This window comes from Mirounga angustirostris, unplaced genomic scaffold (assembly GCF_029215605.1).
Source record: "Mirounga angustirostris isolate CCGP_5_RB_7025 unplaced genomic scaffold, mMirAng1.0.hap1 SCAF_9, whole genome shotgun sequence".
Lineage (NCBI taxonomy): Eukaryota > Metazoa > Chordata > Mammalia > Carnivora > Phocidae > Mirounga > Mirounga angustirostris.
The window spans coordinates 38,496,228-38,510,819 of NW_026991717.1; the positions used below are offsets into that span (position 1 = coordinate 38,496,228).

A 14,592-nucleotide genomic window follows, 5' to 3' on the forward strand; every position below is an offset into this window, starting at 1 on the left:
GACCTGATGAGCCATAAAAGCTAAAGAAATTGGACACATTTTAGGGGGGGGAAACCCTAATTTTTAAAAAAATGTAAGGGCAAATGTAACTAATGCTTTGGGCTGGCACTTATTTTAAGTGCCTTTCACTGAAATAATTTTTGTCATACTTTTGATTAACCAATAGGTAACCCTGGTATTTGAAGCCCGATTATTATTATTATTTTTGCTGACTCCATTCACTTTGCAGGATTCTCACTCCAGTAGAATTGAAAAGACCAATGGCCTTGTGTGGATGCTCTACACAAGATGGAGGTAAGATTTATGAAGTCCAGGAAGAGCACACTTCTCTGACTGAAGGAAGCAGATTCCTATTTTAGCCAAGTTCAACACATAATTGAGTATATAGAACTCATATACTTTTCTTTTTCAATTGGTATTCTAGCCTTTTTTTGCCCTGTATTATACGTGTTATTAAACTTTAGAGCCAAGAACTGCCAAAAGCCACAAAGCATTCATTCCCCTCTGAGATTAAAAGAGGAAATGAAACATTTTTATTTTCATCTAAAATAGTGATTTAAGTACTCAAATTTCATACTAAACTAATCTACCTAAACATGTAGATTAGAAGCTACTTAGCAATAGCATCAGAAAAGAAAGTTCTCATCACCCTGGGCAGTTCACACTAATAATTAGAAAGAAAAAAGGAAAGCTGTGAATTACAATGAACTAAGACTAAATAAGTGTCCATGTTGGATTAAAGGATTTGAGTTGTCAGTTTGATGTATAATGAATGTGAAAAAGAGCCATTTAATTAAATGGTACATGGTATAATCGCTTTGTTCTGCATTAAACTGCTTAAGTTATCAGAGTGCCTTTAGTTTAGCAACTGTTTACCATTACACCACCCCATGACTTCTCTTAGACACTGTTTAGCCTGCATTATTCCAAATTTCAAATCTGGAGCTTATATAGTAATGTTAGTCTAGTTGAAATATTTCATCAATTTATATATGAATGCAGAAAACAGGAAAACTGCTTTTAATCACAAAGGGAATAAATTCCTAGATATCGCTGGTAAAAAAATTAAAAACCACACAAAAAGTCTGCAGAAATCTTTAAGAATAAAGTAGTGTTTTCTTATAAATAGTTTTATTTTAATAATTTGGCTTGAAAAGTATTTTCTAATCATAAGCCTATAACTACAAAATATTCCCCAAACAGCTTTCTTGCTGAAGAACCTGGAAATGTTACTGGTTAGCAAGTGTACTACAGTCTCTGTAAACACATGAAAGCAGAATAGGTCACAGGTCACAGGCCCCATAAGCCTGAAGCATGTCATGTGACTATGTTGTTACTGTGGGTTGGTCTATGAAAAGAAGAAAATGCAAAAATGACAAAAGAAGAGAGTTGAGAAGGCCCTGGCAGTCAACAGGGATTGGAAAAAAAAGAAAACAACATCATGAGGATATAAGGGGAACAGATTTGACTAGAAAGATTCAATCACCCCAATTTCATAAGGTTGAAGCCATATATACTCACTGCTATTGCAATTCTTCCAAGGACATGCTCTGGAATTTTTCTATATACATCCAAGGATCCCCCTGTAGAGACAGATATGTTGCATTATTATAAATAAAACTACCAGAACACTGCATTGGGCTCCTCCTCTGCGCATTCACTGTGAGAATATTTTTTTTCTTCTCTTCCTCTTACATTGTGCATTGGATATCTAAGGTCAAATTGGTTTTTAGTCCAATTTTACTTATAACATAATATCACACTACCAGATGAAGCATAACTAGATATTTCCATTTTATTTCCAAGTGTATTACATACATGTAAAAACTGAAAGAAACTAGTCAAGGGTAGGCCATGCCTCTCCACTTTATGTAAAATTAAATACATACACAAAACTAAAGATAAACAGGTCAACCACATTTAGGTATCTACCTTGTGTAACAGTTTTCTCAAATGTAAACCAGGACTCTGTCTTAGAATTTTCAAATTAACTAAACAAAAGGCAGTGAATATAAGGTCCAAAATACACATAAAAAACTAATAAAGTAAAATAGTAATATTAACATCTATCTAAATGAATGTTATCCTTCAAATTAAGACAAGAAATCAACCTATTCCAAAGATACTCGGTTCAAAATGGTTTGGATTTTATTTGTTTTAAAAATTCTCTTTGATACCACTTCAAAAACCACTTTATGAACTAAAAAAGAAAAACCAATCTCCTTGTATCATAGTATTTTTCACTAAAATGGTATTCACTAACATCCTTCATCTTTACTAAATCCAGCTTTTAGCAGTTCCAAAAACCGAAACCATTAGACTGTAAACAGAAGGACAGAGCCACATTGTTTACTGGTTTTAAGTTTTCATCAACCTAAAAATGGGCATAACTAGCAGACAGTAGCTATTTGATAAATATCTGTCAAATGAATCAACAGATAAACTAAAGTCCACGTAAACTTCACCAGATAGGTATAGTTGCTCTGAAAGCAGTTTCAAAACAAGGAACCACAGCAATAGTAACATTGCTGAGACTAATTTGCACAGCTTTCCCAGGTAACTATTTTAAAGGAACCAATATTCACTTGGAAGTATAAATTTGGGTATGGTTGTCACATTTTTCAATCTCACACAAGTAATGTAAGAATTTCAGAAAGATATGCAAAGAACCACTACTTCACTCATATTAACAATATAATTCTATGAGAGCTATAAAACAGTATGCAATAACCTTTCTTTGAGTCAAGTTGAGGTGTAGTCTTTCCGTTCTTTTTTTTTTTTTTCAGATTTTATTTATTTATTTGAGAGAGAGAGAGGGAACACAAGCAGGAGGAGGGGGAGAAGGAGAAGGAGAAGGAGACTCCCTGCTGAGCAAGAAGCCCGATGCGGGGCTCAATCCTAGGACCCCGGAATCATGACCTGAGCGGAAGGCAGAAGCTTAACTGCTTGAGCCACCCAGGCATCCCTAGTCTTTCAGTTCTATAAAGGAATTATCCAGAATATTTGAGAAATAATGTCCATTTCAATCAGAGGCTAAAAATTCATATTTAATCACTTTACTACTAGATGATTTGTAAGTATGCCTCATATGATACTAAAATGGAGGGGCGCCTGGGTGGCTCAGTTGGTTAAGCGACTGCCTTCAGCTCAGGTCATGATCCTGGAGTCCCGGGATCGAGTCCCGCATGGGGCTCCCTGCTCAGCGGGGAGTCTGCTTCTCCCTCTGGCCCTCCCCTCTCTCATGCTCTCTCTATCTCATTCTCTCTCTCAAATAAATAAATAAAATCTTTAAAAAAAATAAAAAAATTAAAAAAAATTAAATAAAATGGAGCGTGTTATTCTTTTGAAATGAAGGTAAGTGCATTTCACAAATATGAATATTTTTATGTGTCAAGTTTTCCTAAAGCTGAACATCAGAAAAAAATTATTTTTCCTATAAAAACAAATGATATCTATTGCATACATATAAAGCTACTGACTTTGGATTTATCCTGTTTAACGCAGAAAAATCACTTCTTTAGGTAACTCTGACGTGTAGTTTCCAGATTCTTACAATAAGCTGGAAAACCACTAAATGGTATAACTTTATGCTTTGGCTCTGGGTGCTACCCGGAAGATAATGAAAAAAAGACACTTCTGCAATGAACTGAACCATCTTTATTTACTAAAATAGCACTTTTATTATAGATGCAATAAAAGTGAAAATACAGTAAGAAAACATTTCCTGTTCTCATTGATCTTTCAAATGAATTGGCAATTGCAAGAATAAACAGTCAAGAAGATCAAGCTTTACGTGCTGGTATTTGGAAGACTGACAAATGCAGTGTACTGGACCAATCCCTTGTGAAGTGAAGGGAAGCTTGAGTGGCTCAACAGTAGGACGTGCAAATCCATTCACATACACTAGTAAGAAGTCCTGAGATTTTTTTTTTTACATAAGATGTAAATCAGGGTTTAATTAGCTAAACAGACAATCAATAGTCAATAAGCTAAATGGAAACGCCAAAGATTACATTACTACCCTTATTGGTAGAACAAGCCAAAAAATAATCTCATTTTGAGGTAGTTCACTGGTTTTTGTAAATATCCATTTGATTTCGGTTATATCCCACTCTCCTTAGCCACCCACATGAGTAAATCTTTATATACTGGCTTTGTGTCATCATCCTGTCCTTGACATAATCATTAGAGATAACTCAAAGGCAAAAAAAAAAAAAAAAAAAAAGGATCTGGCAGATCCACTCAGAATCAAGAGTTCCTATTAAGCTTAAATACGTTCTCTTTGTGCGATTATGTAATTCTCAGGCTAAAGATGAAAGATTTTCAGTTGAACTGGTACTGAGTTTTACTATCACTTCTATCTTACAGGCCTATCCCAAAAAGGCAATTCTTAGACTCATTAAGTCACCCAACATTAGTGCTAGAGGGACATTAAAGATCAGTCCAATGACTTTATTTGACAAATGGGAAAAACTGAGTCCCAGAAAGGTAAGTTTTCTAGTCATAGCCATGAGTCAGCTGATTGGTAGAGCTCAGGTAAGGTCTCATCAGCCTTTGAAGTCCTAGAACTGCAAACATTTAAAAGGTTTCCCCATAACATCATAGAGCTTAAGAATCACATGTGAACTTTTTTACAGTTTAATATAATGTGATATTACCATTACTCAGATAGTTTAATCTTAGTTGAGACATTGGTATTCAAGGCATTTAGAAACTCATTTCTATGTTGCACAGTTGGTTTGAACCTTTTATTCATGATTCTAAGGGGACATCACTGGTTTGCTCTCTGTGACCTGTCATTTCTCTGTGTTCCCTGGCCTCAGACCACCCCTCGCCAGTCATTTCATTGCACACCACTATCCACCATAGGAACCAGGAGAAGAGTGCTAAAAATAGATTAGCAAAAAACCCCATCTCAACTGCCAAACCATATACTTCTCTTGATGAATTAGGGCTATCATTTTCATGGAACTAAGCCAAAAGGATTCATGGCATAAGGTCTGTGCTTAACCTAATATGGGGCTAAAATATAGTGTCTTGCATGTAGGATAAACACAAATATGTAGTAAATGAACTTCTCAAGAAGCAACAATACTGTCATATTCATCCCAAAATTTTCCTTAAAATGGCCATGATTATTATCAATACTAATTAAATTAAAATCTGGAACTATAAGCAAAAATTTCAGAAGAAGCCCTTTTAGCTTCTGTTAGATGAAAAAATAAAGAACCCTTTCTTTCAAGTACTCAAGGGAGTACTTGATCCTCCCTTTCTTTCTCTACAACATGGGTTTTTGGGGAAAAAATGTTATTCCCAAGATGGCAATCCAAAGCCATAGGCATATATTCTGAGATGCTATATTTGAGCATTTCTGAGGACATTGTTTTACTCAATGAGAAGGCATATCACGTCACTCCCTTATTTGAATCCTTCCAATGGCACCCTAATTCAGACTGATACACAACTTCCTTACATGGCCTACACAATCTAGCTTCTGCTTACTTCTCTGGCCCCTTGTCCAGCCCCAGGGCCTCTCATCACTACTCACTAGTCACTCTGGCCTTCTTGAGGGGCCTTGATTATATCAAGTTTGCTCCCACCTTGATGCATTTATACTAGATACTACGTCTTCCTCGAAGATGTTCCCCATGACCTTCCCTGAGTGGTTCATTGACATTAAAGTCTCTGCTAAAATGTCACTCCCATAAAAAAGCCATCCTTGCCCATCCTCTCTAGCTCCTCCTCTCCTATAGTCATCATCTGCCCTGCTTTATATTCTAATGAGACTTCTCCCTCTCAGAGAATGTACTGTGTGTTTCTTCTCAGCCTCCTGTTCTAGAATTTAAATGCCATAATGACAGGAACTAAGTCCTATTCACTACTGTATTCCCAGGTTTAGAACAGTGTCTGAAGGAAAGTGCTCAATAAATATTTGGAAATAAAGGACTAATATGAGGTTAAAATAGTGAGAATCTACACTAAAGGAAAAGTACTAGGGTTGGGAGAAAGTTGTCAAGAAGTTTAACTGCAATGGGAAGGGAAGAGAAGAAATGATAGAGGGCGGTACATAGTTTTTGGTCCATATATTTTTGGGGTACATTTTGCTGTGTTATAGAGAAGGAAGATCCAAAAGAGAGAGGTTGACTGGTGGAGAGAAATCCACTGAGTGGATGCGCATGTGGAGGGACTGACCTCGTGCAGCCCTTCATGTGCAGGGAGGGTCAGGTGGGTTCACGTGTGGCTAGGCTACAGGTGGAAGCACAAGGAAATGTGAGAGCTCACATCTGAAAGTCTACGTGATCTCTGAGGGAGAAAGGAGGAGGTCAGATCTGGGAAAGGGTAATAAAATTTTAGGATAGTTGATGTGGTAAATAACAGAAAGATGGGAACTGGAGAACAATCTGCAAAAAGTGGGAAATTTTAGTGTTCAGGGACTGATTAGCATGGAGTAAAGGGAAGCTGCCAAGGAGCAGTAAGAGAGGGGCTTTAGGCAGCTCAAGTCTAGAAAGGAGTCATCTCAAAAAAGACAGTTAAATATAGACTGTAAAGTGAATGTTTTAAGGTAAAGACTTAAAGTATTAAAAATATGTCATCTTTGGGGTGCCTGGGTAGCTCAGTCGGTTAAGTGTCTGACTCTTGGTTTTGGCTCAGGTCATGATCTCAGGGTCATGAGATCGAGCCCCACATAGGGCTCTGCGCTCATCCTGGAGTCTGCTGGAGATTATCTCTCTCCCTCTTCCTCTGCTCCTCTCTCTGCTCTCTCTCTCTCTTTCTCTAAAATAAATATATAAAATCTTTTAAGAAATAAAAGGGAGTCCTTCAGACTGAAGGAATTTCAGAGGAAAGTTACTAGACAGTAACTCAAATCCACACAAAGAAATACAGTACACTGGTAGAGGTTACTATATAGGTAAATACAAAAGACAAGATACATGTATTTTTTATTTGTAAGTCTTTTTCTCCTATCTGATTTAAAAGAGAACTGCAGGAGCACCTGGATGGCTCTGTCATTGGGCGTCTGCCTTTGGCTCAGGTCATAATCCCAGGGTCCTGGGATTGAGCCCCGCATCGGGCTCCCTGCTCAGCCTGGAGTCTGCTTCTCCCTCCCCCCTCCCCCTGCCTGTGTTCCCTCTCTTGCTGTGTGTCTCTGTCAAGTGAATAAAATCTTTTAAAAAAATAAATAAATAAAAAAGAGAACTGCAAAAAACAGTAAGTATAAATCTGCATTAATAAGCATACAACTTATAAAGATGTAACTTACATGGCAATAACAGTATAAAGGAGAGGGAAAGAATGGAGCTATATAGAAGCAGTGTTTTTATATACTTGAAAAAAAGTTGATATCGATTGGAACTAAGTTGTTACAAGTTAAAATGTTAATAATAATCTCTAGGAAATCCAAAAATATAACTCAAAAAATATAGTAAAAGAAACCACAAGAGAATTTAAGCAATACATTAAAAAATATCTATTTAACATAAAATAAAGCAGTAATGGAGAAACAAAGGAACATAAAAGATGTAAGATGTAAAGAAAACAAGTAGTAAAATGGCAGATATGAATCCTACCTTGCTGGTAATTATATTAAAGATTTAGTTATTATTTGGGGGTGGCAGGGCAGAGGGAGAGGGAGAGAGAATCCCAAGCACACTCCACACTGAGCACAGAGTCTGACATGGGTCTCCATCTCATGACCCCAAGATCACGACCTGAGCCAAAACCAACAGTCAGACACTTAACTGACTGCACCACCCACGCACTCCTGATAATTATATTAAATGTAAATGAATTAAATACTGACAGATTGGCAGAACAGATTAAAAAAATGACCCAACTCTATGTCTACAAGAGATGCACTTTAGATTCAAAGATTCAAATAGGTTGAAGGCCAAATAGCAAAAGATATAATAAGCAAATAAGAATCAACAGAGAGCTGGGATGACCACACTAATATTAGACAAAATAGACTTTTAGACAAATACAGTGACTAGAGACAAAAACATTTTATAACGATAGAAGAGTCAATCCATCGTGAAGATATAACAATTATAAACACATACGCACCTAACAACAGAATAACAAAATATTTAAGGGGACATCTTGGGGATTGGATTATTCTCTTCTTTTGTTCATATATTTCTATAGTTCTTTTTAAGACTCTTCTCTTAAAGATTTATTTATTTATTTGAGAGAGAGAGAGAGAGCATGGAGGGGAGGGTCAAAGGGAGAGGGAGAGAATCTTAAGCAGACTCCCTCCTAAGCACAGAGCCTGACGTGGGGCTCAATCTCACAACCCTGAGATCATGAGCTGAGTTGAAATCAGGAATCGGATGGCTTAACCAACTGAGCCACCCAGGCGCCCGCATGATCATTTCAACAAACACAGAAAAACCACCTGACAAAATCTAATGCCTTTTCATGATAAAAATACTCAACAAACTTGGAAGAGAAGGGGACTTTGACAACCCAATAAAGGACATCTACTAAAAACCCACAACTAATACCACACTTAATAGTGAAAGACTAAAAGCTTTCCCTCTAAGATCAGGAGCAAAATAAAGATGTCCGCCCTCACCACTTCTACCTGACACTGTACTGAAGGCCGTAGCCAGGGTAGTTAAGCAAGGAAGAGAAATAAAAAGCATCCAGATTGGAAAGAAGAAGTAAAACTACATCTATTTGCAGGTGTCATGATCTATATAGAAAACCCTAAGGAATCTACGAAAACCTATTAGGGTTAAGAAACAAGTTTAGCAAGGTAGCAGGATACAAGAACAATATACAAAACTCATTTATATTTCTATACACTAGCAATGAACAATTAAAAATGAAATTAAAAGTTCAACATATAATAGTATCAAAGAATATTTAGGAATAAGTTTAACAAAATAACTGCAAAACCTGAACACCGGAAACTATAAAACACTGAAAAAAATTAAAGAGGATATGAATAAATGGAAAGACAGTCTGTGTTCATGGAGTGAAAGACTTAATATTGCTAAGTTGGCAGTACTCCCCAGATTGATCTATAGATTCACTGCAAGCTGTATCAAAATCCTATCTGGACCTTTTTTGGTGTGTGTGCAAATTTAGCAAGCTGATTACAAAATTCATATGAAAATGCAAAGGACCCAGAATGGCCAAAATCACCAAGAAAGAATAAAGTCAGAGTGCTCACACTTCTTAATTTAAAGCTTACCACAAAGCATCTAGAATAATAAAGTAAAAGCAAGCAAGTGCAGTCTGGTACTGCCACAAGGATGGGCAAATAGATCAATGGAATAGAATCAAAAGCCCAGAAATATATTTCATGGTCAATAAGTTTTTGACAAGAGTGCCAAGAAAATTCAATGGGAAAGAATAATCTTCTTAACAAATGGTGCTAGGACAACTGGATATTCACATGCAAAAGAATGGATTTGGACTCTATACCATATACAAAAGTAACTCAAAATGGATCAAAAACTTAAATGTAAGAGTGAAAATTATAAAGTTCTTAGAAGAAAGCAGGTATAAATTTTCAACAGTTTCTCACATATGACATCTAAAGCACAACAACCAAAGAAAAAACAGACGAACTGAACTTCATCAAATTTTAAAACTTTTGTGCTTCAAAGGACACTATCAAGAAAATTAAAAGACAACTCACAGAATGGAAGAAAATATTTGCAAATCACACATCTGATAAGAGTCTAGTATCCAGAATATAAAAAGAATTCTTACAAACTCAACAATAAGAACACAAGTAACCCATGTAAAGATAGACAAAGGATTTGAATACACATTTCTGCAAGGAAGATATACAAATGGCCAATAAGCACATGGAAATACTGTCAACGTCATCAGTCATTAAGAAATCTAAATCAGGGGCGCCCAGGTGGCTCAGTCGTTAAGCATCTGCCTTCGGCTCAGGTTGTGATCCCAGGGTCCTGGGATCGAGCCCCGCATCAGGCTCCCTGCCCCGTGAGAAGCCTGCTTCTCCCTCTCCCACTCCCCCGGCTTGTGTTCCCTCTTTCGCTGTGTCTCTCTCTGTCAAATAAATAAATAAAATCTTAAAAAAAAAAAAAAAAAGAAATCTAAATCAAAACTAAAGAGATACCATTTCTCACCAGGCTATAATAAAAAAAAACACAGTAACAAGTGTTGGCAAAGATGTTGAGGATTTGGAACCCTCATACATTGCAGGTGTAAAGGCAAACTGGTGTGAAATAGAATGGAACAGTTTGGCAGTTCCTCAAAAAATTGCACATAGAGTTACCATATGACCCAGCAATTTAACTTCTAGATATAGACACTTAAGAGAACTGAAAACGTATGTCCACACGAAAACTTGTACACAAATGCACAGAGCAGCACTATTCATAACAGCCCAAAAGTGGAAACATCCCAAGTGCCCATTAACTGATGAATGAATGAAGAAAATGTGGTATGTCCATGCAATGGATTATTATTTGGCCATAAAAAGGAATAAAGTACTGATACATGCTACAACATGGATAAACCTTAAGAACATTATGCTAAGTATAAGAAGCCAGACACAAAGGCCACATACTGCATGATTCCGTTTACATAAAAAGTCAAAAATAAGGAAATCTAGAGACACAAAGTAGATTAGTTGTTGCCACAGATTAGTGGAATTAGGGAAGAGCGAGCGGCTGCTAAAGGCTAAGGAGTTTGTTTCTGGGGTGATTAAAAATGTTTTGGAATTAGTGATGATGAGGTTGCACAACCTTGTGAATATACTCAAAACCACTGAATTGTATACATCAAAACGGTGATTTTTTGGTGATTAAATATGCCATCTCAATAAATACATATTTTAATGAAACTGAATTTAGAACACATGATATACCTTATTATATTATCAAGGTACCAATGTTGGCTTATTAAAAAGTCTTGCAAGGCATGAACTAGTTGCTTTAGTAATATACTGAGAATCCCCCAGATGAACTAAGTATATTAAAAAAATGTTGAGTTTTAATGAGCTAGACATTGAAAAACTGATATGTAAAATCTAAAGATTGCTTTGATTTAAAATGGGTAACAATGATGACATCATTTCAGGGATAGGGTACCAAGAAATCTGCATTTTGCCAAAATATTCAGATCAAGAAAGAGTTAGCAACATAGAAATGAATGAAAAATACAGATGAAAGGAAAGGGCTAGAGTCCAAAGAAAACTAAACGCATCTTGGCTAAACAGCTGTGTTGAAAAACAATTTCTTATCTTGCAATTAAGAACCGATTTCTTTCTAAAAGACACAGGACATTGGGTTAATAGATTTCTTTAAAAGAAAATCTGTTTTGGCTATTGAAACATTAGAAGAACAGAACATCTGTAAGGACAGACTGTATGGAAGAATCAAATATCAAACCACTGATTAGACCAGCATTTAATCTGTTCTATTTAAATTTTCAATAAAAGTAAATGAAATTACATTCTTGAAATTAGACCTCAGCTGTAAATATTTAACACCAGGAACCTCTAACACTGAGATGTTTAGAGTATAAAGGAGGTAATTATTAGTATATTTTAATTATTTTTAATTCTACTTGACATCTATATCAGAACCAGGTTTTAAAGTACTCTACCTTCCGAATCATTTTTAAAATATTATAATAGGGAAAACTCACCATCCATGAATTCTGTACATATTGAAATCCTGTTTTCTACGAAAAACGCACCATAAAACCCTATGATATATGATGAATCACACTGTAACAAAAATAAGACAAAGGTAGTTAAAAACAAACAAACCTGCAAGCCAATACCGTAAGATGCTTTATGAGAAAAAATGACCAAGAAAAATTACCTTATAAAGAATTTCCAATTCAGACATAATTTGCTTCTGAAGTTCCAGTGTAATATCTAGCAGTATGACCTAAATACAGAAAGGAATCAACATTTACACATATATTCACCTTTAAATTAAATATAGCTATACTCACTATGAAATATAAAAAGGAAAAAATATGGTGTTTCCTCTTTTCATTGCCCCCTTTTTATCCTCTCCACTACTCTAACCCTCAGGAATACAAACTGTACCCACATCTGCCTAACCCTTTGTATTGGGGGAGGTGGTATAGAAGTGATTGATGGGACCAAGGAAAAAGCCAGGTCTCAAAGGTCAGTATTATTGGCTTTAAAAGTCAGTTAAGTTATAACACCCTTAATTTATATACCCTATTTTGGCCACACTGGTTATTTCCAGAAAAGGAAGAAAGGAATGACCCTGAAACCGTTAAAAAAAAATTGTCTTGTAATTCAGACACTAGGTGATAAGCAGAGAGGATGATGAGTAAAAATGACATTTAAAGTAGGTTTTTTAGCTATGAGAGAAATATGGAGTTTTAAAAATACATCATCTTTTTATATTTTTCAAAGTCATGTTTCTTTGCTAATACTATAATAAAATGCTGGAGCTTGAAGGAGCCACAGAAATGATTTCATCTAATTCTCTTGATTTAAAGGAGGAAAGCAAGGTGCTGAGAAGCCACATAGCCTGGCAATGTCAAGGTCCCTCCCTGACTCCCAGATACCTCTTAGAATGTCCTGGTGGTTTATGGTTTTTCCTTAAAGCATCAACCACTGAGGAAGATTGGTAACATGGAAATGTAAAACAATTTACAAACTTACTTAGAATAAGTTCTAGTTTATTTCAAACACTTGTTTCTTAGGAAAGGAGACTGTCAACTGTTCAAATTTTACTTAACAGTTCAGTGAAGCCAATTCAAGGGAAATTGTTTTTACTTAAAAAAGACAGCGCTGTGGGGTGCCTGGGTGGCTCAGTCGTTAAGCATCTGCCTTCGGCTCAGGTCATGATCCCAGAATCCTGGGATCGAGCCCCACATCGGGCTCCCTGCTTTGCAGGGAGCCTGCTTCTCCCTCTCCTTCCCGCTTGTACTCTCTCACTGTCTCTCCTCTCTCTCTCTCTCAAATAAATAAATAAAATCTTAAAAAAAAAAACAGTGCTGAGAATAAAACAGGTGAAAGATAATTTTTAAGATTTGTGGCAGAGTTTCTGACTCTAGACATTTCTAGATAAAAACTTAACATTCACGATTACCATGATAGTGCAGTTATACACCATGCAACACTGAAACAGATTTTGTATTACAACCTCAGAATATATGCACTCACAGTGGGAAAAAAAAAACCCATAAATTATGAATTGCAAACTGCTGACAGAGCAAGGAAAGAAAAGGATAATTTTAAAACACGTTTTATAGTACTGACATCCATTTGGGGGAGGGGAAAGTGAGGGGGGAAAAGGCATGGCCAGTTTCTATCAAGAGTTTTTGCTTTAGGGTTATTTATAAAAGCTCTCACTAAACTAGATTGTAAGTGTAATACAAAACTGCCGAGAAACATTTAAACATTTCTCTAGATCAATAGTCATTTGCCAACAATATTCACTAACATTTTTGTTCCTGTATAAAACTTAGTGACAAAATAAATTCATCTAGTGTTGTTTCAATTCCATGCCATAAAATATCAGAACTATTCACACCACTATGTCAAGTGTAGGGACTCTTTCACCCCAAAAATCTACGAAAAGGAATGAACTTATTATTTACCTCAGACCAGTTGTTCTCAACCCTAGCATATTATTATTACTTTTATATAAAGGTATTTATATCAATACATGAGGGTACTTTAAACAAATCCTGGTGCACAGGCCTTACCCCAGAAGAATGGAATCAATTGTGGGTTGGGCCCACGTCTTGATATTCTTAAAAAACGCTCCACCTGATTTCTAACCCACAGTAAGTAAGGTTGAGAACCACTTATCTAAGTTTTCGAAAATGTCATTTATTCAGTACTCTGTATGATTACTAAGATATACTGCATCTCCAGGCCCCCAATCCAGAAACGGCAGGATTCCACATAGTGAGCCAACACCTTGCAATTAACCCCAAACTACTGGCTGTAAACATATCATTCCCTTGATCGAGAACCTTAATTAGGGGCACCTGGGTGGCTCAGTCGTTAAGCGTCTGCCTTCGGCTCAGGTCATGATCCCAGGGTCCTGGGATCGAGCCCCGCATTGGGCTCCCTGCTCCGCGGGAAGCCTGCTTCTCCCTCTCCCACTCCCCCTGCTTGTGTTCCCTCTCTCGCTGTCTCTCACTCTCTCTGTCAAAATAAATAAATAAAATCTTTAAAAAAAAAAGAACCTTAATTAGGTGTCCATGGCCTAACATAACATTAAAACTATAGCACAACATTCAAAGAATCCTTCCACAATCTAGTTATTCCAACTCCTTTTCCCACTGCTCCCCACTGCAAACCCAATTCTCATGTGAAGCCAGATGATATGAAAGGCAGCTACGCTCACCACCATACCACCAATTCAGACACTAGGTGCTTTGTCCTGGTGATCCACACACAGGTCCTGTGCTTTCCCCACTTTCAGTCTTCGCTCTTGATGTTCCCTCCACTGGAGGTATGCTTCCTCACTCCACCCACAGTTACTAATCATAAAACCTTTCTTATCTTTTGGACCCAGCTTGAATGACACCACCACCACCTCCATGAAGCCAGCCCCAAAGCCCTCTATCAGAATTTATCTCTAATTTTTTTTTTTTAAGATT

The 14,592-nt window shown here is 36.6% G+C and overlaps 1 protein-coding gene across 16 annotated transcripts in view; it reads right to left on the bottom strand.

The window, feature by feature from the left end:
* Positions 1-14,592, bottom strand: part of MAP2K5 (mitogen-activated protein kinase kinase 5) — a 245,996-nt gene that overhangs the window by 142,689 nt on the left and 88,715 nt on the right. For all 16 annotated transcript variants that reach the window (XM_064570255.1, XM_064570254.1, XM_064570250.1 and 13 more), the window contains exons 10-12: positions 11,814-11,882; positions 11,635-11,716; positions 1,522-1,583 (exon numbers count right to left, since the gene is read on the bottom strand). In XM_064570255.1, coding sequence (XP_064426325.1) covers positions 1,522-1,583; positions 11,635-11,716; positions 11,814-11,882 — 213 coding nt within the window. The remainder of the gene's footprint in view (positions 1-1,521; positions 1,584-11,634; positions 11,717-11,813; positions 11,883-14,592) is intronic.